Raw genomic sequence first — 26,082 nt, forward strand, 5'->3', positions numbered from 1 at the left:
TGTTGTTGTAGTTGTTGTTGTTATTGATGATGTCATTGTTGGATAGGACAGAGAGAAATGGAGAGAGGAGGGGAAGACAGAGAGGGGGAGAGAAAGACAGACACCTGCAGACCTGCTTCACTGCTTGTGAAGTGATTCTCCTGCAGGTGGGGAGCCGGGGGCTCGAACCAGGATCCTTAGTCGGTCCTTGAGCTTAGTGCCACCTGTGCTTAACCCACTCCGCTACCGCCTGACTCCCCATTCTTGTTCTTCCTTTTTTTTCTTTTCCTCATGATTACTTTGGTAATTCTTGGTCTTTTAGTGTTTCCAGATAAATGTATGTAGCATTTTTCCCTATTTTTTTAAATAAATTCCATGTGACTTTGATAGATAGGATTGCACTGAGTCTGCATATTTCTCTGAGTGAAACGGAGGTTTTTGACAATTTTAAAATGTCTCATTCATGAACATACCATGGCTTCCCATTTCTTTGTGTATTCTTCTATTTCCTTTATTAGTGACTCAATTTTCAATGTCAGGTCTTTCACCTCCTTTGTTAAATTTATATCTAGATACCCAATTATTTTTGCTGACATTAAAATTAGGATTGATTTCATCTTTTTCTTGTCCCATATTTGCTCACAGGGATGCCACTGATTTTCTGTATTAATTTATAGGGTTATCTTAATGCAATTTTAAGATTCCTTTTGGCTTTTAATGAGAATACCTGGCAGGAGGGTGAGGGATAGCTCACTTGGTAGGATGCAGCTATACCAGACACGGAATCGGTCTGACTCAGCATCACATGTGCTGTGGCATGGAAGGATGTCCCAGTGCGGAGCTGGGTCTTCCTCTCTCTACCTATCTCTCTGTCTCTGCATACACACAGAGATCTGATAAAATAATGAAAAAAAGTTGACCTTGTAGTAGTGACATCATGCATGTGTGAGGCCTCTGATGCCAGAAAAAGACAGAGAAAACACATGGATGCAATTTACTAGATAATTCATCAGTGTCCTATCAGTCCAGCAGAGGCCTGACTAAAATGTCTTTTTCTTTTGGTGGTAAATATCGGGGTATCTAGTGTCTGTCCACTCTAGTTGGGAAGAAAATTCTTCCAGTTTTTGTTTTTGTTTTTTGTAGATTTGGTAAAATTCTGACTGCACTACAGACTGTGTCTAAGGGTCTAGGAATAACAGCGACTGTGATAGTCTTCACTGTGGCTCTCTTGAGACTTTCAGCAGAGCTGTAGGTGAGGCAGGTGTAGGACCCACTATGACTCACAGCAAGGCTGGGGATGGTGAGCTCCTGTGTGGATTGAAGGGGCCTCTCAGTGACAGCCAGCAGACTATGCAGGCAGATTAGAGGCTTTGGTGTAATAGGAGGCTCAGGAGAAAAGCAGCTGAGGGTTTACCCTATGGAGCAAACAGACTAAAGACAATTAAGTGTTGGTAGCCTGTGATATAATTGGTGGTTGAGCTCAAAATGTCCACCTGTACATGCAAATTTTCAGGTAGGCTGTGGGCAAGTAGAATATCTTTTGCTTTGGGAGTATAGAAGGTCTGAGCAGTAGTGAGTAGATTCCTGAAGGTTAAGGGCAAGTAGGAGAGAAATAGACAAAACAGTCAGTGCTTGTGCATGTTTGTGTGGTTTTGGAGTAAGAATTCTGTGCAACAGCTTTAATTTTCTCTGTGTTTCAGCATTTTTGGGCTTCTTAATGTTCAACTCAGTATTTTCAGTTAGAAACTGTAGCCAGGGAGCTGAGGAGATATCCTAAGAGTTAGGCAAGCAAACTTCCATTCCTGGCTCTGAGATCCCAGGCTCAATCCTCAGCCCCACCATGGGCCAGAGTTGAGGGGTATTTCTATCTCTCTTTCTCTTCCCCCCCTCTCTCTTTCCCTCTCTCTCTCATCTCTATCTCTCTATCTATGACTCTTATTAAAATAGATTTACTGAAAAAGTAAAATAAAAACTTTAAAGGGGCCAGGTGGTGGCACACCTGGTTGAGTTCACACACTACAGTGTGCCAGGACCTGGGTTCAAGCCCCTGGTCCCCACCTGTGGGTGGTGGGGGAGTTTCATAAGTGGTGAAACAGGGTATCACTCTGTCTTTCTATCTACTCCTCACCTCTCAATTTCTCTCCATTTCTACCCAACAACAAACAAATAAATAAAACTTTTTAAAAAAGAATATAAAAGAAGAATGAGACAAATTATGAGTATTTGAATGTGTATTGGGCAGAGACTTGTTGCACTGCATGGAGCAACTCCTAAATACCTGCCTACATTTTGGCGATGCATGTTTTTTTTTTTTTTTGCCTCCAGGGTTATTGCTGGGGTTTGGTGCCTGTACCACAAATTGACTGCTCCTGGAGGCTATTTTTTTCTTTTTTGTTGCCTTTGTTTTATCATTGTTATGTTTATTATTATTGTTGCTGTTGTTGAATAGGACAGAGAGAAATGGAGAGAGGAGGGGAAGACAGAGAGGGGGAGAGAAAGACAGACACCTGCAGACCAGCTTCTCTGCTCATGAAGCAACCCCCCCTGCAGGTGGGGAGCTGGTGGGGGGGGGCTCGAACCAGGATCCTTTAGCCAGTCCTTGGGTCCTTGTGCTTTGCGCCATGTGTGCTTAACCTGCTGCGCTACCGCCTGACCCCTTCGATGTATGTATTCTTGCAGTGGGACCTTTCCTTGATTTTTTTTCCTGCTCTTTGGGACACTTCTGAGTACCTGACTTCACATTCTGGATTCTCTGTTGCTTCCCTTTCTCCACTGAGAATGTGAGCAAAATCAGGGCTGGCACTTGCCTAATCTTGTTTGTGCCCTTGGTGCAGGTGGGATGGACATTCCTGAGGAGGAATGAAGGTTGTTTAAAGGGCTTCTTCCTCCAGATGTCTGTCCAATTCTAAGGTTGTAAATAAGAACAGTGTCTGGTGTCCAGGATGTACATTTGTCTGGAATGAATTCTCTTACCTTGAAAAGAGAGCTAGGAAGTTGGTAACAAGTTTCTCCTCAGAGAGACTTTCTCAGGGCTGGGTGGTGGTGCACTTGGTTGAGTGCACATGTTACAGTGTGCAAGGACCCAGGTTCGAGCCCCTAGTCCCCACCTGCAGGGGGTATGCTTCACAAGTGGTGAAGCAGTGTTGCAGGTGTCTCTCTGTCTCTATCCCTCTATATCACCCCTTCCCTCTAGATTTCTGGCTGTATCTATCCATTAAATAAATAAATATAATTTAAAGATTGAAAGAAGTATTTAAAATAAAAAGAGAGACTGTCTCAGGGAGAAATATCTTCTCTTCAGGGAAACTCAACCAAGACTCAGTTTATCTGTGCTCTCTCTGCACTGACCCTGGGCCATCAGGTAGATCCCTTGTCTTACCCATATGGGTGATTCCGGACAGAGCAAAATGGAGAGATTCAAATTTCACATGGGAGAGACTCAAAGGGTCTATGTGAGCTCAGGTGGAAGCCAGGCTCCTTTGGCACCTCCTCTGTCCACTTCTTTTGTGTCTGTGTGTTTCCAGAAGTAACCACTGGAGGACGTGAGGGACCCCTCCCACCCCCAACTCACACCAGGGTTGTACCGGGAATGCTGACCTGATTCTAAAGGGTGGGGTTGCTTTAAGGAGGTTGGGGGAGCTGCCTGCAGAGGACAGGTATTCAGGTGGACAGGCAGGTGCCTGGATGGACTGAGGGACTGACAGACTCAGTATGAGAAAGCAAGTAGAACTATGCTAAAGGACTGGAGAGTCTGTGGGGCAGGGAGGGGGTGCAGCCCCTAGAGAGTCACCATGTGTGAAGTCTCTCTGCCGCCCTCTGGAGGACATGGGTGGAAATGCCAAGGCCACTGCCCAATAGTTTGTGCTCAGTAGTACTTCAGGCATTTGAGGGAGTTTATATATAACTTAAGAGAAAAATCGAGCCTTATGCTTGACTTTACAACCTTTCTCTTAATTACCATAATAAGATTTCATCAAGCTTTGGCTCCTGATCTGGGATAAGTCTGACTTTTGTGCACAGCAGGCAATCCAATTACAACATTCATGCCCCTGGGGCTGGACTAAGGCGCCAGTGAGTCAAAGAAGAATCCATGTCCGTGCGTCCTCCTGAGCCTGAGTTTTCAGTGGTGGACTGCATATTTTCACCTGCACTGGCCTAAGTGACACCAGGCCTTTGGTGCCTAGTCACATGGAGTTAGCAGTCTGGTGGTTCTTAACTCTGAGGCTCTCCTATCCCTACCTCTGTTCCCCTCAGTGATGTGGGCCTCTCTGTGGCAGGAAGGTGGTGGGTCCTATAACCCCCCTTTTGAAGAGTCGAGTAGCAGAGGAATATCAGGGTTCCAGTCTCCAAAACCTTAGTCCATGTCCTTGTCACCCTGTTTTACCTCTAGTCTCTCCCCATCCTCAAGTCCACAGAGAATGGGCTTTGTAAGTCTCTGCTCATGGGCTGGGTCCTCTGGCTCTCCATCTCCTTCTAGAATTAGAAGAACTTGGGGTTAGCCATTCTAAGGTTCCCCTCTTCCAGTAGTTCACAGGCAATCTCAGGCCTGGAGAAGAGAATGTCACACCCTAGTCTCACACTGTGAGGAGACCATCCTAGTGTAAATGTAGGAATCTGAACAAAAGTCACTACACCTTGGGGCTACTGGTAAAGAGTTTTTATTTTTGGCATTCCAAGCCCAGAATCAGCTAATGCCCAAAAGCTTCTGGGCACTGAGGTGCTATAACATTTCCCTTTCATAGTTAAAGAAAAGTTGACAAAAAGTAATTCACAATATGCATACAAGGACTAAAAGGTGGGCAGAGGTCATAAAGGTCAAAGGCTGTCAGGAGTTTTACAAACACCAGAAGCTGTCTTTAAATCTGCCAGGGCTCTTACAGACACCAAGAGGAAGAGAGGGTTCGGTTTTAGGATTTATACTGGTACAAGCAGTTGCCATTCGTTTCTGTACACTACTTCACTAGAAGCGGTGGCTCTGTGCAGAACTAGTGAGGTGAGGGGTCTCCCCATGTGAGAGCACTGGCTCCAGGTGAGGGCTTTCCTCACCCCTGGCGCAGTTAGCAGGCCTGGATGAGGTTGGCCTGGGTTGCCTGAGGATATCCGTCTTACTCACCTGAACCTGACTCATGTCCATCCCACTACCACAGGTAGGTTAGAAAAGGATTGGAATTTCTGAAAATTCAGATTCCTTGTCTCTCTTCTATAGTGTCTCTCTGTGCAATTGTGATAACTGAAGAATTAATAATTAATGAGCATTTAAAAAGTTATTCTCTTTATTTATTGTATAGAGACAGCCAGACATTGAGAGGGTAGGGAGAGATAAAGAGAGATACCTGCATCCCTGCTTCAATTCAAAAATATTTCCCTCTGAAGATGGGGGCTGGGGCTGGAACCCAAGTCATTATGCATTGTAACATGTACACTCAACCAGCTATATTTCCACCCAGCCCCTTAATGAGCATTTTTTTAGTCTTAAGAATTGATTACTGTATTCATTGCTAATTTTCATCATTTGAGGGTTGAAGAATCTCAAGATGCACTTCCTGTTTGTGTCTGTGTGTGTGCCCATCATACACACACACACACACACACACACACACACACACACACACATTGCTAGAGTGTTTAACATGCACTGTGCCCCACCCAGTGTGGATGAACTAGGCTGTACATTCTAGAGGTTTGAAGAAAGCTCAGCATTAGTCAGGGCAGTGTAGATGGTGTCTGTGCTCAAAATTCAAAAGTGAGAGTCTGCATTGTCTGTCTCCCTACCACATAGTGTGGGGCCTGGTCTGTGGGGCAGGCATGCGGGATCTGTGTCCACCTACAAGTTCAGAGATGGTTGGCGTCATGTCTCTTCAGAGACTGTGGCAGTCCCTGCCATTGAAGCTTTATGGTGAGAGCAGTACTACTTTCAGTTCATTCATTCATTTCATACACTACTTTCAGTTCATTCATTCATTCATTCATTCACTCATTCTTCTTCTTCATCATCTTCTCCTCCTCCTTCTTTTTAACACATTGCTCAGCTCTGTCTTCTAGTGGTACTGGAGATTGAATCTGGACCTTTGGTGCCTCAGGCATGGCTGTCCTTTTGCATAACCATTATGCTATCTCCCCAGCCTTTCAATTCATTCTTAACAACTAAGATTACTAACAAAGAAGAGGAGGAAAGAGTTGTAGGAAGTGGACTGGCCTCCATCATCTTAACTCTGGGTCAGTGAGGGCGCTGTGGACATCACTCCAGTGATTGACCCTCAGTCAGGATGACCCCGTCCAGGCTGCCCACTTACAGTTTGTAGTGAAAGAAGATGAATGGCAGGACCTTGAGAAGTGTGTAGACAGAGCAAGAGCCCTTCAAATGTGTCCACATCTTCATGCCCAGAATAACTTTGTGGCATGATTAAGGGAATATTCAGATTAATAGAGGACTGAATGACTGAGAGATTGTGGTGATAGTTTGTCCAGTTTTGACCAATATAATCACCAGGGACCAATTTTCTTTTATTTATCTTTTCCTTCCTTTCTCTCTCTCTCTCTCTCTCTCTCTCTCCTTTTATTGCCATCAAAGTTATTGATGAGGCTCAGTGTCTGCAGTACAAATCCACCACTCCTGGTGGCCATTTTTTCTGTTTTCCCCCTATTTTTTATTAGATAAGACATATAGAAAATAAGGGGAGGATAGAAATAAACAGAGACACCTGCAGACATGCTTCACCACTTTGAAGCATCCCTCTCTGCAGGTGGGGAGCATGAGCCTGAACCAGGGTCCTTGCACACGATAATGCGTGAGCTTAACCAGGTGCACCACCACCACTGCACCCCAACCAGGGACTTTTCTTATAACTACAAGAGGTAGAGGAGGCAGAGCCAGAGGAGAGGTGGTGTTAGAAGATCTCAAGATGTTCCCTGCAGTCTTTGAGGATGGAGGAAGGGGCCACCAGATTAAGAAAGCAGGCGGCTTCTCTCAGCATGAAAACACAAAGAACCAGGCTCTCCCCCCGCAGCCTCCAGAGAGAACACAGCTGTGTAGACACCTTGATTTCTATTCTGTCCACTTTGGTAATTTGCTTCAGTAGCGACAGGAAACTAATGGGAGGTGTCACCAGATCTAATCCAACATTATGAGTATGTGGGATAAGGGACTAGATGGAAGTGAACACGATTTGAAATGTCAGTGTCTTTCTCTTTCTCATCAGATGACACAGAGCACTTAGAAAGGGCAGGACCCCCTCAGAACAGTGGGCTCTGTGCTTTAGTGCTGGAGCCAGCTTAGTCTGTGCAAAGGTTAGCACCCTGACCAGAGTGGTTCTCCCTGGAGCACCCCTATACTGAGACCCTCAGGGAAGGACTGGGAACTGCTGGCAGACACATAGAGAAGCTGCAGGTGAGAACAGATGGGAGCCCTTGAGCCTAGTCAAAGTGGATGTATTGTCCTATCACATGGAAGCCTGAATGGGGACAGATGGTCATTTGTGGAGAGGAGGTTTATTTTGATGACTACACATTAGGGGGAAAGACAGATATAGATGGAAACTGCTGTGCTAGAGCTCATGGACATGCCTGGGAGAACCTTACTTACAATGTGAATACTGTGTCCTCCTACGTGGGTTCTTCAGTCAGCCTCTCCATCCCCCCAGAGGTAGCCAGGTCCTTGGGGCTTCTAAACCAAGTCCAGAGCCTGGTTTTGTAGATAGGTGTATTCATTTGTGGAGGACAGCATTCAGGGGTGGGCACCAGGGCCTGGGAGAGCAGGTTAAGGAGCACAGGAAACCAGGAATCTGTGAGATGCGCCCACTGTAACACAGGTGCCCCACCTGGTTGCTGCTTTGTGGCTCATCTGTCTGAGGACATCAGAGGGTCCCATTCCTGTGCTCCTGTGACCCGGTACACATCTGCCAAGGTGCAGACCTCTGTGTCCATAGCCTTATAGGTGGGCTGTGTGAGCACAACAAGAGCTCTCCTGGTGGACAGGGACTCTGAGCTCACCTTCTTGCTAAAATGTCCTCTCCTCCTCCTACCTTCTGGGGATAGAGACTTGGAGTTGGATAAATTAGAAGTGATTTTTTTCCTTTAAAAACCAAGAAAGAATGCTAATGGATTCAGATGAATCTCTTCTAGAAGAGTTCCCATTCTCAGAAAAAGAAGTAATGAGAGAGAGCAAGGTTGTCTTTATTCAGACCTTTTCTGTTGCATCACTGCAGATCACAAGCCAGGGAATTTTTCTTTGGGCTTTCTCTATTTCTGGTATATGAAAGCCTTTGTTCTGACCCATCTAAGGCTCAAAGCAGGAATCCAGAAGGGAACCCCAACTCCTGGGCCCAGGTTCCTGAACATCCTTTGGACTGAGATATGATTGATTTCTGACTCAGACTTCAACTGCTGGCCTCTACCTTCCCACTCACACACATGGTCTGAGGTCTCAATGGGTCCTTACCCTTCCTCATGCCATAAGGAGCAGTTTCTAGAGGAAACTAAGAAGCCACATAGTCCGTGGGGTTCATCTGGCTGTGTTTGTGTAGGAGTCTTTACATTCCTGTTAAAGAAAGAAGAGACTTCTGGGGGCCTATAGCCTTATCAGAACATGGGCCAGTGTTGTCCAGATCCTGGGGCCACCTGGGCTGCTCTGGGGACTGACCTACTTGGGTGTTTTCACATCCAAGACCTTCCCTCAGCCATGCCAGTCCAGCTTTTCTTATTATTATCTTAACCTCCAAGCCTGGTCAGGTATATGCTGAGGGCATTCCCTATAATCTCTTTGGCCAAGAAGACACAACACTTATTACCATACTCACCTCATAGATGGGAACCACTTGCCCAGGACTGGTTTGAGGGGGCTGGACTGGAGGGAGACATTGCATGTCACCTGATAAAATGGAGGGTTATTTCTTCTCTCAAGTGAACAGCTCTGTGTCCAGAGCAACTGGCTCTCAGCCTATAGCCTCGAACTCCAGTGATGGTCTCATCTTCTCCAAACCTTTGTTAACCCAGGACAGCTGACGGGACTCCAGCACCCACTGTGCTCTTGGCTGGACCCAGGGTTCTCTCATCAGGTTGAACGAGAGAACCATTGCGGGTACTGTTTAGGGTGAACAAGAAAGGTCTCTGCGTCCAAAGAGAGTTCAGCTCATGTCTAGCCTGAGGGTGTCTTGCTGTGAGGTCTGTTCTGTGGGAAGGGCCCCTCAGTAAGGTGACAGGAACAATTGACTTACCAGAGAGTGATCACTGCTGCGTGGACCACAACCTAGAACACAGAAAGGAGTTAGTACCCAAGAATATGGAGAGCATTATCACAGGAGGGACTGGGGGGTCTTAACACTCTCAGAGCCATGGGTGAACGGAGCAGCCCCTTGTTAGAGATGCCTGGCCACCTTAAGCCCAGTAAGTGTGAGGTGGTGACCTGTGACACAGATCCCTACCTGTCACTTCTGAATGAACACTTGTGTCCCCTGTGATGAAATGTTCATGAGTACCTTTCCAACCCCCTAGAGAAAAAGTTGGAAGGGGCAGGGATAGATAGCATAATGGTTACGCAAAGAGACTTTGTTACCTGAGGCTCCAAAGTCGCAGGTTTAGTCCCCTGCACTGCAATAAGCCAGAGCCAATTAGTACTCTGGTAAAAATTTTAAAAAATAGGGGGTTGGGTGATTGCACAGCTGGTTAAGCGCACATTTCAAGCCCCCGGCTCCCCACCTGCAGGGGAGTCACTTCACGGGAATTGAAGCAGGTCTGCAGGTGCCTGTCATTCTCTCCCCCTCTCTCTGTCTTCCCCTCCTCTCTCCATTTCCCTCTGTCCTATCCAGCAACAATAGCAATGGAAACAATAATAATAATAACAAGGGCAATAAAATGAGGAAAATGGCCTCCAGAAGCAGTGGATTCCTAGTGCAGGCACTGAGTCCCAGCAATGAACCCTGGAGGCAAAAAAAAAATAAATTAAAAAATAAAAAGATAAAGAGTTGGAGGTCCAAGGGTGACTCAAAGAATGGACAGACACAGAAGGAGGGTAAGGAGAGCACAGATACTCCCCAGATGAGTGGACACTCACCAGGGGTGGACACTAGGGTCCAGTGATGTCTGAGGTCATGCCTTCTACAGATCTTAGAAAAGATTAGGCATGGTCATGAGGGGGACAGGAGAGTTGAAGCTGTGGCATCAGAACAGGGGACTGGGAAGGTCCCATGTACAATCAGGATGTTGAGACCCCCTTTCTTTAACATACTGTTGGGGGAAGGGGAGAATGAGAGGGTGCTCAAGAAACATTTCAAGAAGTTACATCTGTACTAGACACAGGGGACAAGGCCCCATACAGTGATGTAGGCCCAGGAGAAAGCTGCCTCAGAAGAGACCCAGGGGCCAGGAAAGTAATCAACCCATAGACTTTGACTGATCAGAAGACTAGGGTCTCAGAGTGGAAGCAGGGCTGTGCAGAGTGTGTGCAGGACCCGGTGACTCCTCAGGTGTGGGGGCTAACTGAATGTGGTGCTCCTACTGTGGGCAGACCCTCCTTTAGGCCAGGAGATGCTGACATGCGACAATGGCCTATGGCCTCTTCTAGCTCCACCTGCCTTGACCAGAGCTGTCAAACTCATCCTAGGACCTGCTGCCTGGTTGGTCCTCCACCTCCTGCCTCACTCCATCAGGGCTGTGGGTCACACATCTGGCACAGCTGCCCAGGCTCTTCCATCCTCCCTGTGTGACCTGAGCCGGAATCCCCTCGGATTCGGCTGTAAAAGCCCCTCACAGGATGGGTGGGTTTGAATCCACAACAGGAAGTGAGTGCCCTTTACTGTGCCCTCACTTCCTGGGACAGAGCTGTAGCTTGCTGAGAGTGACTAGGACAGCACTGAGGGGGCTGGGCCTTCGCTATACTGAATTTTAGCTGAGAAGGCCTTGAGCATCTGCCTTGGGGCAGCAGCTAATGAAAGAGAAGCTAGATGGAAAAACAAGAAAAATCATGGGGAGGGCAGAGGTATGGGGAGTCCGACCTGGAATATGAGCTCAGTTTCAGCAGGCCAGCGATCATTCTAGGGAAGGATCAGCATGTGAGAAGTATTGGCATACCTCCCATTCTTTTTTAACAACAGGAAATAACCCAGAGTAGCTGAAAAAACCACCCTGACCAGGACTTCAATCAGAAAGGCAGTGATGGTTGCCACAGATAGGCCTGTGATGTTTCCTCCAGCCAAATGAGAGAAAGGGGAAGATGAAGTCCTTTTGGGGGTTGGGGAGAGAACATAAAAATGGAGAGTTACAGGAGAGGCCTTGGTTAGACAGGAAGGAAATGTCACTGAGTTCTGTGTTTGTCTAATGGGTTGTCACAGTGTCCCACCCTCACGCACACTGTCAGCAGCTGTGTCCTGTTGGGTTTCTCACATCTGAAACCTTGGACTTGCTCTGACTCCTCATATAACAGTACCACTTCCTCCTCTTGTTCCTATTCTTTTTAAAGCCTTTTTTCTTCTCACACTAGCTCTTTCCTCAGTTCCTTCTTTCCCATCACTACTGTTGGTCTCTGAGGGCAGAGCCTATACTAACTCCACACTGAGTAATACTAATCTCCCAAGTTGTTTCAGTGCCATCTATGTGCCAGACTCAGTGGGAATTATTTACAGTCTTCTCCTGCCATCCTCCCATTCCCATGAGGGAGAGGAGGTGTCATTCCTATTCTGCATAAAGAGAACCTAAACAGAGTGTGGGAGTGCTTTTCAGGGGTCAAAGTATGGGTAAACAAAATTTAAACCAAGATATGCTTGACTACTGGCTAAGAACTACAATGTCAATTAAAAAAAACATTTTAAAAGATAACATTAAGTGAGCCCTGACTCTGAATAAGTCTAATAGATTTCATCTCATCAACTGCCAAATAAACATCCTCACAACACTCAAATATCCAGTGTTACCAGTCCAGCTTGACAGATGTGGAAACTGAGGAATAATAAGTGAGGGTCTAGCTACATCGAAACAAGACAAGAAAGTTGACCTAACTCCATTTGTTAAGCGTGTATTCACCAGACTCTGAGGAGCCTCCTACTCCTCAGGGCTCCTCCATTTCACATTCCCTGAGAGTGAAATGTATAAGGAGGAAAGGTAGACGCGGAGTGTTACACCACACTGCCAGGGTGATTGAGTCACTTTTGCTGGAACTGATGGGGTTGGTGACCACACAGTGATAATCCCCATCGTCTTCTCTCCTGATGGACTCTATGCTGAGGGTGCTGTTGTCCCAGGACAACTTCATCCTCTCTGTGAGTCGAAGACTCGGCTGATTGAAGAACCACAGGATGGAGACCCCAGTGTCATTAGTAAGGCAGGTCAGGTTCACGAGGTCACCTTCAGCCACTGTAGTTTTATCAGCTTGGATGAAGGGCTGCACCACTGGTCCTGTGGGCACATGGGGGGTGGCTGACTAAGAGAGAATCTGAGTCATGCTCCTTCCTGAGAGGTGTCAGCATGTCACAGGGCCTCCGTGAATTGTAAAAAATCTCCCAGACAATGGCCCTGATGCATTTCAGAGAGTGGAATGGTTTTATCCAGGTAATGATGTACTGAGAGGGCCACACTGCTCCCCGACCATCCCAGAGTGACCACTGACTGGCCTCTGGACATCTGTGCTATCAGCATCAAAAACTCTTCTCAGCCCATCTGTGCAGCAGCCTCAACTTCAGGTGGAAATTCTCCCATGATGCTTGTGTGGTTTTCTAGAACTTTCAAAAATACTTTTTATGGAAAAAGAAAAATGAGAGATGAGAGAGAGAAAGAGAGAAGAACAGAACACTGCTCAGCTGTGGCATATGATGGTATAGGGGATTGAATCTGTGACCTCTGGAACCTCAGGCATGTATGCTGGTGTTCTAATAGACTGAGCTATCTCCCTGGCCCTGCTTGCTAGTACTTTGTAACTAAGTGCTAGATCCCCCCCCACACACACACACACATAAGCTCCTGTGTATGTTCAGAAGGTCAACTTGCCAGCCTCCCATCCGGTTTGGGGCAGCTTTCCAAAAAGTAGGAAAGGACATTATTTCCAATGAAATAGTTTTTAGAGAAAGAGAATGACGCTGCCCCATCTTCCTCATCTAGAACTTGATATTTTCCCATCCAAGATCATAGTGAATATGTACAAAGTAATTACAAATTTAACCAAAGTACTCCCATGCTCAAATATAAAAACTTTTTCTCTGCGATTGGGAAGAAAACTGAATTCCAGAGACACTGCACTGTTCAGTTTATACAGAAATCCAAGTCAGAACAATTAAACAAGAGAAAGAAAGAATGTACAAACTTGATAGACAATTACTCTGAGGCCTGTTTGAAGATGGTAAGGTTTTTTATGTCAAAACTGTTAGATCTAATGACTGGATGCAGGACAGCTCTAGATGCAAAATATGCACACACAGTTACAGGGAATTAAAAACAATTGCAGATATGGTGTCTTCAGAGCTGCAAAAAAAAAAAAAAAAACCTCAAGGGTAAATTGGCAAAGGAGGTAATAGAATTATACATTTTGGACATGGAAATCTATAAAGTTATTGAGAAAATAAAAGAAATGGTAGGGCACCTGTGTTCATGAATGAAAGAACTTCACATGCTTTATGACTCTATTCCCCACAAGAAAATCGCAGGATCTATATGATGCCTAGGAAATCTCAGTGAAGTATTTTGCAGAGATGAATTTTTTCAAATATATAATTATGCCCCAAGTAACCAAATTATTTTTGAAAAAGATCAGAAGTGGAGGACTCACACTTCCTGATTTGTAAAGCTGGCCATGAATCTTTAGTAACCAAAATTGTGGTAGAACAAACCCAGAAATAAATGCTGGCACCTACAGGCAAGTGGTTTTCAGCCAGCTATGAAAACCATTCTTTGTGGAAAAATCTACCCATCAAATGATTGTTAGAAGAGTAAATATTTCCATGCAAATGTATGCATTTTCACACTTGTCTTACACAGTAAAACCAACTTTTCAAGGAATCAAAAATCTAATAGATTAGAGTCAGAATTGTAAAAGTCCCAAGAGAAAACACTTTCTGATACATCTGCCAATGATTTTACAAATATTACACAAAAAGGGAAACTAATTCCCAGAATGTATGAGAAATTTGATAGTTTACCACAAAAAGAAACTTGACTCTAGTAGACTTTTCCCTTCCCCACCTGCAAAGTGCCACGAGGGTTCAGGGCTCAGGGCAGAGAGAATCCCTGCTTCACAACATCCGTGAGAAGCCAGAAAGCATTGGAAAAGGGGTCTGCAGAGGTTGGGTGGACCTCAGGAACAGGTTTGGGGTTTGCTTGTTTTCATGAGCTTAAACTGGAAGTAACTTCTTCCACATTTGTGAGCCAACAGGTTCCACATTAGAGCCTGGTGCTGATGGTCCAAGAGTCACTTCCAAGTAATAGTCTTAACTGTGGTTCCATTCATGTCAGTGGGTTAGTTGTAGGCAAAGAAATTATAGGATTGATTCTCACACCGATGTTGGGTGTGGGCCTCTCATTGACCCACCAAGAATACTGTGGCTCCAAGGAGCCTGGCAGGAGAGCCTGCTCTCTGCGCCTTTAATGGAATTGGAGTCTGAGGAGGAAATGTGAGGGCCATCTGGGCCATCTGGAGTAACAGAATAAAGTTGCTCTTGAAGTCATCTGAGGGAAGGGAAGGGGAGCACCTGGTCTGTGGTCTACTGCCCTTACTGATTCTATGCCCATTCCTGTTGCCTGGGAGGGTGGACATGGAATGGAGTTAGTGGGAAAGGAACATAGTCAGCCATCAGGGAGCATTTGAGCAGACTTGGGAGAGGGGGAGAGCTGTGCAGAGTAGGACCAGTGCTGATTGTATGTAATGAAGGAGGAACAAGAGGAGGGATATGGAAGAAGTAAAGAAAGCAGAAAAGTCTATGGACACGAGAAAAGTTACAAGTGACCTCAAACAACCCAAATATCCAAAAGCCCACAGCTACCCAGAAAGAGAAGCAGTGCCACCTGGCACCCATCCACATCCTAGCAGCTGAGCAGCTGAGCAGCCACGTTGTGTCCAGGACACAAGGCTTCTGAGAGCTTTAGGGCTGCTGATAAGAGAGGGGGCAGTGTGACCAGAATTTCCTGGGTCTCTGTCTCTAGTTTCTGTTCTTAGATGATTCATTTATTCATTTTTTTTTCAGTGACAGATGAAGACAGTTGTATATTTGGATGGGCTGACTCCCAGCTCAGGAGCCTCGGATCTCTGGGTTGATGGGAAATCTTTGCTCTGATCCAGGCTCCTCAGGGGCCCTGGAATCAGACCCCAGGAGCAGGGGCCTGGGCAAGGGCTATGTAGACTTTACCTCTCTGTGAGGATCCCATGGTCTACTCAGGTCAGGTTCTAAAAGCATCTTGATGGGTCTTTTTTAGGTTCATATTCATGGGGAAGGATACAGGAGGTTTCCATAGATCTCCCTCCCCCCACCCAAGTTGTTCCCACTACAAGTGGTCCTCACTGCATCTAATTTGCAGAGTTGAGAATCTGGGAAAAGAATTTGGATCCTATAGTGTTTTTCTCAGTGTGTGTGCCTAACATTAAATGCTCAAACCCCAAGATGGGACACTATATAAGGGGAGAAATGTATGTTTCATGCCTGTTGTATTTGAATTGGAGTTCTTTCCCTGGCAACCCAATAGCCAGAGGTCAGAAAGAATCACTCATTGTGCACATGCAGCTGTCCAGTGACTTTTTCAGTTTGAAAACCTCTCTTTATGACCTGTATCGTATAATATCCTGTGTCAGCGTTGGTGACATTCTGGAATAGCAGGGATGCATTGGTGTATGATGTTTCTTGATCACTGTGTGCAGGCCCATTGGTCATTGTTTGTGTGGCTATTTCGTATCCTATAATCTGATGGTCTGGCTCCACATTTTGCCCTTTGAACCAGCTGAAGCCTATGTGGTCTGTTGGCAGATTGTGGACGAGGAGGACATCCTCCCCTTCAGCAGCATTGGCTAGCGCTGACTCCACAGTCAGCTGCTGGTGGTGGGCGGGGTCCAGATCCTGAGAGAGACTAGGAGGAAATGAAATAGACTGATCAATGTTTGTTTTCAGGTGGAAATTCTTGTGTAGGTAGAATAGATGGAAATGTGCAAGAAGAAGCTGAAGGAGTTATAGATGCCAACTAAGAAGACCCCCTACACACACACACACACACACACACACACACACACACACACACACACACACACAAAAGTAGAAAGACACCCCACTTTAAAAGAGACTAAGTTGACCACATCCTGATTAAAGTAGGAAATACCCCACCAGAGAACACCAGACTTTGACACCGGTGCACAAAGAATGGCCTAGTCTCCTTATATCTGACATCTCCTCATCATACTGCCATCAATGAGCTTTGTAGTGTTTGCACCTCCACTCCTCTGTGAGCTTTTCTGTGTGCACTACAGGAAAGCACATGCACAGAACTGCTTATATAACCTAGCTTATCAATCCACCCTGTAAACTCACCTCATATGGTAATAGAGACTTCCCTTAGACCCCCATACCAAGGTGTACACTTCATCTCTGTGGAATGAGTCCCCACCCCCCATGTAAGCATACTGTCTCTTCAATAAAACTTTAATTCATTGTTGATTGTCAGAAGGCCAGAAATTGATCCTCTTCATACCTCTTCAAAGAAGATCATTAATCTACCAGTCTTGGCATATGTGTGGTATGGTGTGGTGTGGTGTGGTGTGGTGTGGTGTGGTGTGGTGTGGTGTGGTGTGGTGTGGTGTGGTGTAGTGTGGTGTGTGTTGGTGGTGGTGGTGGTGGTGGTGGTGGTGGTGTGTGTGTGTGTGTGTGTGTGTGTGTGTGTGTGTGTGTGTGTGTGTGTGTGTGTGTTAGAGCTGAAGGTCAGCAGTGTGACTACTATTTCTTCAGCTCCTCTGACTGTTTTTTTGAATCTCCTCCCCAGAAGTCTGCCCAGCTCACCCCTCACTGTCCTCAGACCCCTGCTTACATGCCGGCATCCTGGGAGCTGCCTTCCCTGCCCACCTGCTCTAAGGATCCTCTGTCTCCATGGGGGCCCTTTCCCTGCTCTGTTAGTTTATGACACTTGTCAGACCTGACCTCACACTCTACGTTCTTTATTTCATGTATGTTTGCTTCCTCACAGAACATGAGCTCCATGAGAGCTGGAACTTGCCTGATCTTGTCCCCCTAGTGGTGAACAGGCTGCAAACACTTTTATATGAGTGATGTCCCCAGGGCCTTCTTCTGGTGTTTGTCAGTTTCTAGTGGTGCTAAGAATGGACAATATTTAGTGTCTGCCTGATTTTTAAATAATGGTAATGCTCTAATAACATAACACATTATTATCACCAGTTTTCAAAAAGTATGGTCCAGTAGTAGGTAATTTGGAAACACACACAACATTTTGAGATTATTCTCCCTCTGCCCACTTCCAGATCATGAGAATTTTTGATTGCTGAGCCCCTGTTCCATCCTACCCTGCTCTTCTGTCATCTCCCCTCAGGTACAATCAGAACCCTCGATCCCTCTCAAAGCCCTGTCCTCCCCAGGACACCCCAACCAGTTCTCCATCCTCCTATTCCTAGGAATGGTCCCTCTCACCTGCCAGCAGGAACCTCTGCCAGGAGACATGCCCTCTGTGGACAGGGGATGAGGGGGGCTCCATGGGGGCTGCTGCCTGCTATGTCCTCCCTCTGAGAGAAGAGCCTGGGCTCCAGAAATGCTCCCAGCACAGCTGCTCCTGAGTGTCAGCTCTGAGGAGCTTCCTCCCTCTGTGCTGAGTCTCCTCCAGCGGATGGAAAACTTTGCAGGTCATGTGGAGGTCTTTCAGTTCTTTGCGAAGACCTTTCTCATCCCTTCTCCTTCCTGCCTGCTTTGCCTCTTACTTCCTCTTTCCCCTAGTCTGCATGCAGACACCCCTGGAGACTGATGAAACCTTGGCTTTCCTCAGAGTTCATTCCCAGTTTGCATCTGAATGAAAGTTTTATGTTGAAGTTCTAACTTGAGTGACTCAGAATTTTGAAATATACCCACTGTAAATGTAGGTAAGGTGCTGACATTGCTGGGGCGAGCCCCTAGATCCCCACAGCTCCTGCAATTAGAAATGGGGTATATTTAAAGAGGACAACCACTCTGGCGATATAAAAACAGACACCTCTAAGCTGGGACCTTCTAGTTGCTTCTACTGTCTTTTCATTCTTTTTTAAAACTTCTTTATTTGAGATTCAATAATGATTAACAAGATTATAAGAAAACAGGGGTACAATTCTATACGTCTCCAACCACCTGAGTTTCATGTTCCATCCCCTCCTGTTTTTTCATTCTTAATAACTGGACTTATTAGTGATGAAGAGGAGAGAGCTGCAGGGAGTGGACTCGTTTCCACCCCATCTATGAGGGAGCGAAGGTACTGTGGACATCACTGCAATAACTGACCCTACAGTCTGAGTAAAACAGTGCATTTTGCCTACTGCTAGTTTAGAGTAAAAGATGAGGAATATGACATTGAAAGGTGCTGGGGGGTGGAGATGGTGGCGCACTTGGTTAAGTGCACATATTACAGTGTGCAAGGACCCAGGTTCAAGCCCCTGGTCCCCAGCTGTAAAAGGAAAGCTTCACGGGCTGCAAGTGTCTGCATCTCTCCCTCTCTCTGTCTCTCCCTCCCCTCTCAATTTCTCCCTGTCTCTATCCAATAATAAATAAATAAAAGTTAAAAAGAGAGGTATGTAGGCAGAGCAAGAGGCCCTCACTGTAAAAATATCCTCATCCCCAGTGTCTGTAATTGGTATTTAATGATTAAGGGGCCTTGCAGAGTAGATTAGATTAATATTAAGTGAAATTCATGTAGATTCTGGTGTTTTATTTATCTTACAAAATATAAGACCACCAAGGCCATTTTTTTCTTTTATTTTCCCGGTCACTTCTGAGTTTTCATCAGAGAGAGCCAGAGAGAGATAGAGAGGGAATGATACCACAGCACCAAAACTTGCCCTGGTGCAGTTTGCACGCATGGCAGCACAGCTGCCCTCTGAGTGGAGCCGGAAGGATGGAGGAGAGGTAGTGGCGGAAGTAGCACAGTGAGCCCCAGATGCTGCTGCAGCCTTTGGGGATGGAGGAGGGGCACCAGTCAAGGAATGCAGACAGCCTCTCGCAGCATGAAACAATGAGGAGCCAGACTCTCTGCTGGAACCTCTAAGAAAACACAGCCATGTGGACACAGTAATTTCCATGCCCTACTGATCTGGGGCAATTTTCTTCAGTAGAAACAGGGGACTAACACGAGGTTTATGGGGGGGAAAGAACAAGTTAGAAGCAGTGTGAAATGGCTGTGCCATTAATTTTCTAGTCTTGTGAAAAGCAACACTCAGAAATGGTAGAACCACTTTGTAACTGTGGGCTCTGTATTTTGGTGCTCACTCCAACATCATTGGAGTAGCTTTCCTTGGAACAGGCGGTAGGAGTGTGGAGGGGCTGCAGGTGAGACTCAGCTTAAAGTATCTGGGTTAGGTGCATGGGGCCCAGGTGAGGACAGGAGCATGGCCCTGTACCTCTGGATGATCATTTGTAGGAAGGAGATGCGTTTCTATGGCTCCCCATCACAGAGAAAAGAAGAAACAGACGGAAAGTGCTAGACTGGAGGTATGGGCAGTGCCTGGGAGGGCCTTGCTCAGGACATGAATTCCAAGTCCAGCCCATGAGGATACCTCAGAATGCCTATCTCTCTTGCCCGCCCCCCAAGCCTCTAAAGCTACAGGCAAGGCTGGATTCTGGCTTTGGGGCCAGGCAGGTTCATCATGAAGACCACCTGTCAGGGTCACATGGACCCAAGAGAGGAGAATAAAGGCATCCAGGACTGCTACTTTCGGTGGGGGGAGGGGTCCTCAACTTGGGGAGAGCACCAGAGGGCCCCACTGACATCCAGTGCAGATATGCAAAGGGGAAAACCCTCGGAAGTGCCCATGGCATGGGGCATGGGGCCATGTGAGGACAGTGGAGAGCTCTCCTGGTGTGCAGAGCTTCTTGTGAGCTAATCTTTGTGTGAGCATGGCCGCTCCTCATGTGTATTTTCTCCCACCCTTCCTCCTGGGAGTGGAGATCAGAACATGACACTTGTGAGAACGAAGAGAGGACTGAAAAATCTCCAGGTAAACTCTTCTATAGGACTTGCCATTCTGAGAAAGAGGACATGAGGGCAAGGTTCTCTTTATTCAGACCTCTTCAAGCGGGCTGCTATGGGTCACAGGTCATGACAATTTCTCTGATTTACCCCCACACACACTTCCTGTATATGGGAGGATTTGTCCATGTCAGCTCAGTATTCAGGGTTCAGAACATCCTTAGTGTTAAGTGCTGGTTCTCTGAGACTGAATCCAAATTAGGCTTCCTTTCACCTCCTCACAAGTTTGAGGACTAGTGGGCCCCTCCCCTCAACCCATGAAGAGCTGTCCTCACAGGAAAGTGAGAAGTCAAATCTCTGTGGTCTTGATCTAGCAGTAACCATTTGTGGTGGGATCTTGCAAGTCCTGTGAAAGAAGGAAGAGGTGTCTGAGTTCCTGGAACCTCAGAGCAAGGCCCAGAATCTCCCAGTACCACTGTGGGGAGGACTAGCTGTGCTGGAGGGTGTACCTTCCCTCAGGCCCCACCCTCCTCAGCCACACCCTGCTACCCATTTGCTGCAGCTTCCTGAACTTGGAAGTTCAGGTACAGGTTTGTGGGGGGAGATCTGGAGTAGGACAGAGCCCCCCCACACCCCTACTCACCTCATAGATGGGGACTGCAGGTAGAGGTCCCGATCTGGGGTGCTGGGCAGGGGACAGAGAGCAGTTGTCAGGAGACAGGAAGGGAGAGTCATTGTCAAAGAAAAGCTTTGCCTCCAGATCAGCTGACTAAGCCCAAAGTGCAGTGACACCCCTAAACCCTTGTCAACCCAGAACCTCAGCACACACTCTGGTCCTGGATGAAGCCCAGGCTTTCACCAGGCTGGTGAAGGGACAGGGAGGGCTCAGCTAAGGGAGGGCTCTGGATGGGCAGGGCTCAGAGGGTCCTGCTACTGAAGAGGGTCCACTTCAGGGCTAGAATTATCCTGCTGTTCTGACCAGAGGGGTCTGTGCTGTGAAGTGGAGTTGGAGGGTCCCCCAAGCCTGAGCCAGAGTCTCTGTCTGGACCCCTGAATGAGGTGGCAGTGAAGATTGAACTTACCAAAGGTGTGTGGTTTCTGGTGGGACCAAATCCTGAGAGTAGAGACAGGAGTTAGCACTCAGGGGTGTGGGAAGCTTAGGCCCATCCTTCTAGGAGGGACAGGGGCTCAGGTACAGAGAATGTGAGGAGAAGGAGCACCTCCCAAGTAGAGGTGGCACTGAGATAAACTTCAGGTGTGGTAGCCACATGACCAGACTCCAAGTTCAAGGATGACTAGCCAGTCTTTTCCCTCTTGTAGGGACATTCATGAGAAACCCCCTGAGACTGGGGAAAGGGTCAGGCCCAGAGGATGAAGGGAGGAGTGGGCTCCAGCCATTCCTAGCTGTACAGACACTCACCATATGTTGGTACTGGGGCCTGGTGCTCTCTGACGTCATGCTGTTCACCGGGCCTAGGAAAGGTCAGGCATATTATGAGGGTGAATGGGGAGCCACAGGTATGGGGTCCGCACAGGAGACCAGGAGGATTCCATATCTAAGCATGGTATAGAGACCTCCATTTTCCACAGTTATATTGAGGAGGAAAGGTGACTGAAGAAGGACCCCAAGAATCTGCCCTGGGTCATGGTGGGAGAAGTGGATATCCAAAAGGGATGTAGAACCCAGAAAAAATGCTATGTGTAGGGTCTCCCTGAATGTGGTGCCCCTGCTGAGGGCAGACCATCCCTCAGACCAGGAAACACTGACAAGTGACAGAAGCCTCTCCCAGCTCTTATCTGCCTTGGCAAGAGGAAACAAGCTCATCCCAGCACCTGCTGTCCTGCCTGGTCCTCCTCCTGCCTCACTCATCAGGGCTGTGGCTTACACATCTGCTCTCTGCAGACACCTGTTCCACCTGCCCAGGTTCTTCCATCTCCTTGTTTCATCTGGACCAAACCCCCTCAAACCCTGAGGCTGTAAAAGCCCCTCACAGAATGGGTGGGTTTGTTAAGAGAAAACCATTCTGGCACATGTGATGCCACAGTAAACAAACTGATTGCGAATCCAGTGCACTATGTAGTGCACCCCTGCTAGGCCCCCTAGATCAGCAGAACTGAAACCTCAACAGAAGATTCCATTTACTAAGCCCTCACTTCCTGTCACACTGCTGCAGTTTGGTGAGTGATTAGGACAGCACAGAGGGGCGGGGCTTATAAATAGAGCTGATTTTTACCTGAGGAGGCTTTGAGAAGGAGCCCCAGGTCAGCACTGATAAGGCAGAAGTTGGATGGAGTGGAGGGAACTCTAGGGAGAGGTGGGGACTGTGAGGAGTCAGGCCTAGAGGCCAGGGATAGAGTTTCCTTCATTCTGGGCTGGGGAATGCTGTCATACCTGCTGGTCCTTCTGAAGAACAGGAAATAGCCCAGAGCAGCTGCCAGTGCCACTCCAGCTAGAACCCCAATCACAATGCCAGCAATGGCCCCTCCAGAGAGGCCTGTGGAGTTTCCTCCTGCTGGAAGGAAAAGAGACAGGGGGAGATGAAGTACAAGCAAGGGAAATGTCCAGGTAGAAGAGGACTTATCAAGTTGTGGCAACAACTGCATTAGTTTCTGATTGTCACTAAAACACGACATTTACTCTAGTTTCTCTCATTTCTCCTGCTCTCCCACCTCTGTGACTATACCTCTTGCTGTTCCTGTTCTTGCATTCACTCTTCCCACAGATTCTGCTTTTAAGTCAGTCTTTGTGGTCTCTGAATACAGAGCCTATAGCCTATTCCACATGTAGTAAGAATCATCTTACTTGTGTCAGTGTCTTAGTTGTGCCGTGCTCAGTGGGAAGACTTCAGAATCATCTCCTGTTATCCTTCCATCCCCATGAAGAAGTAGAGTGTCACCCCCACTTTGCATATATCATAAGAATACAAAGCATGGGAATTCTCTATAGAATTGGTGAGCTTTGAACACACTTTAAGCCAAGAAATGCTTGAATGTTAGGTGAAAACTACAATGTTAATTTAAGAAATAATGTCAGATGAGAACACTCTGACTGTGTGTGAATAAACCTAATGGGTTTAATCCCGTCACACTCCTAATAAACATCATCACAGTACCCTAACATCCAGCCATCCTCAGGATGAGAGCAGGGAAAGTTGAGGTTCAGTGAGTGAGTAACATGGTAATGGTATAACAGCTTCTGTATTAGAAAAAGGTTGGTCAAATCCATGTCTTAGCCATGTGCGCTCCAGACTCAGAAGGAGACTTCACTCACCATAGCTGATGTTTTCTCCACCCTCTGCCAGTGAAATGTATAGTGAGAAGAAGGAGAGGGTGAGGGCCAGGGTCACTCACAGCTCCCTGTCAGGATGATGAGGTCACTTTAGTGCAACTGAGTAAGTTGCAGTGATAATATACAACATGCTCCCTCCTGACAGGGGTCTATCATGAGGGTGCTGTTGTCATTAGTGAAACAGGCCAGGAGCATGCTGTCATGTTCTGTGACTGTGCTTTTGCTGACTTGGGTGGAGGTCCAGGCCATGGATTCAGTGGAGACATAGAGGACACGACTGACTGAGTGACAGTGGGCCTAGGCCTGGGGCCATGCTCCTTCCTCTGAGCTCTCAGCCATCACAGAACAGATCTGAGTCTGCAGGGACACTGTGAGGATGGCCCTGGCCACAGCAGAAGGTCCCATGGTTTGTCCAGGTAGCAATGTCAGGAGATGTTGTTTTTGCCAGGCTATGTTGTTTTTGCCGGGCTGGCTTCATGGGCGGGTAACAGACGACCAGGGACTCATGGTTGAGCTGTACGCAGTATCTCTTTATTCATGCAGGACGCAGCACAATCTAAGCCGAGCTAAGCTAAACTAAAACTTAACTAACTACAAACAATCTTGTCCTTATAAATATACTAGCCCAGTAGGGTGGGAACAGGATGCGATGCAGAGAGGGTGGAGAGAAAAGTGACTAGTGAAAATCAGGGTATGATAAGGAGAGGGGGTGGAGCAGGTGAGAATTCTATCACTGAACCACCAATGCCCTAGAGGGAGGGTGGTGCTTGTTAACAGCGGTTATGTAAATAGAATGAAGTGGTTAAGCAGGGGGGATTTAAACCAAATGAAACAGAAGGGGTTTTTAAAAGCAGAATTAGAAGATACCAACAAGGAGATGACATAATTATCCATGTCACTTCAGAGTGAGCCATGATGCCCGCATCTGACATCTCTGGAGCCTCTTCTCAGCCACCTCACCTATTCAGCCACCTCATTCACAAGTTGGACTTCTCCCATATCTCTTGTGTGACTGTCTTCTAGATCCTGTGACTGGAAGGCCCAGGTCTCCCCTGTAGACATCTGAGTATGCATTGAAGACTGACTTGCTGCCTGTCCACCCTGGAGTGAGAGATGCTTCACATATAGAGTAGGACAGGTCTTTACTTTTAGTGGATTAATTTATGGCAAATACAACAGCCACACCCAGTCATATGACCTTCAGACCTGGCGCAAGTTTCCAATCTTAAGAGTGTCTCAGTCTCAGCAAGTCTTTAACTTATCTCTGTGTCGGCTGTCCCAGTGAGGGAAATCTGTACGTGGTTACTTATTTACTAGAAGCCCTGCAGCTTCATCAAGAAGGAAACTGTTCCCACATAGTAGAGGCCCATAAGCAAGGCTCAGAGCTGACATCACACTTGGGATGGAACATGAAAGCTTCTCCCCTAAGAACAGGAAGAAGGCAGGGTGCCACCGTCCTTTCTGTCAAACTAGTTCAGAAGTCCAAGCCAGAGCAGCCAGGCAAGTAAAAGGAATAAAAAGCATCCAAGAAGGAAAGGCAGATATTCAGTGCGGTCTGTCTAAAGATGGTGTGAACGTCTATGTAGAAAGTTATAGAAATTCCACAAAAACTGTTGGAAACTAATAATCAATTTCAGGAAACCTCTATAGCACAAGCAAGCAAAATTATATGTGCTCATTAGTATTCAAAAAGACAGTCAGAAAAGGTACTTTAACTTTTTTTATTTATAAAAAGGAAACACTGACAAAACCATAGGAGAAGAGGGGAACAACCCCAGACAATAATTATATTATATTTTTATTGGATAGAGATAGTCAGAAACCGAGAGGGAAGGGGGAGTTAGAAAGGAAGAGAGAAAACTGCAGCTCCGCTTAACCACCTGTGAAGATTTCCCCCTGCAGGTGAGGACTGGGGACTTGAACCTGGGTCCTTGTGCACTGTGATGTGTGTACTCAACATGGTGTGCCACACCCAGCCCCAGAAAAACCGTTTTTTGATAGACATCCAAAAGTACAAAATACTTATACTCAAGGCTATTCAAAATGTAAAAAAAATCTATACACCTACTACTTCAAATATGTAAAAGTTTGAGCACTAAAGTAAAAATTATAAACATTCTAAAAGGAAATAAATTCTAGAAGAAAATAGTAGAGGATTTTTTTCATGTTGGATTTGTCAATAATTGTGTAGCAATAGTAAGAAAAGAGAAAGGAGACGACACAAATAGATCCAATCCAGAATATATAAGAATTTCTGCAATTTGGCACAACAAAATAAACCTGATCCTGAGCAGTGTGCTTCCTTCCCCATGTACTAAGCCTCCTAAAGTACAGGGAGCGTTCTAGAGCTGAGAGAACACCCTCCCACTGTCCTGGCCTAGGCCCCATTGCGTGAAGTCAGAAATCTAGGGAAGAAAGGGCCTGCAGAAGTGAGGTGGGAAGACTTGGGACACATTTGAGGTTTTTTTTTTAAATTTTTTAATCTTTTTATTTATTTATTTGTTATTGGACAGAGACAGAGAGAAATGGAGAGAGAAGGAGGAGATACAGAGGTAGAGAGACACCTACAGACCTGTTTTAACGCCTGTGAAGCGATTCCCCTGCAGGTAGGGAGCCGGGGCTCGAACCCTGATCCTTAAGCTGGTCCTTGTACTTTGTGCCACGTGCCCTTAACCCGCTGCACCACCGCCTGACTCCCTTGAGAT

General features: G+C 46.6%; 1 protein-coding gene and 1 long non-coding RNA gene across 2 annotated transcripts in view; both read right to left on the reverse strand.

Moving 5' to 3' along the window:
* The window catches only part of LOC103127621 (uncharacterized), a 163,792-nt gene that overhangs the window by 123,875 nt on the left and 13,835 nt on the right, over positions 1-26,082 (reverse strand). Inside the window, 10 exon segments of the mRNA XM_060186434.1 lie at positions 2,710-2,828; positions 8,417-8,515; positions 9,192-9,223; positions 10,827-10,912; positions 12,115-12,363; positions 14,454-14,536; positions 15,655-16,011; positions 17,574-17,706; positions 21,509-21,561; positions 22,481-22,601. Coding sequence (XP_060042417.1) covers positions 2,710-2,828; positions 8,417-8,515; positions 9,192-9,223; positions 10,827-10,912; positions 12,115-12,363; positions 14,454-14,536; positions 15,655-16,011; positions 17,574-17,706; positions 21,509-21,561; positions 22,481-22,601 — 1,332 coding nt within the window.
* Positions 20,758-21,609, reverse strand: LOC132536833 (uncharacterized). Its single transcript, XR_009548372.1, has 3 exons — positions 21,509-21,609; positions 21,171-21,202; positions 20,758-20,773 (listed from the first exon to the last, which is right to left on the reverse strand). It is a non-coding gene; the product is annotated as an uncharacterized LOC132536833 (long non-coding RNA).

The sequence above is a fragment of the Erinaceus europaeus genome, chromosome 2, assembly GCF_950295315.1.
Source record: "Erinaceus europaeus chromosome 2, mEriEur2.1, whole genome shotgun sequence".
Lineage (NCBI taxonomy): Eukaryota > Metazoa > Chordata > Mammalia > Eulipotyphla > Erinaceidae > Erinaceus > Erinaceus europaeus.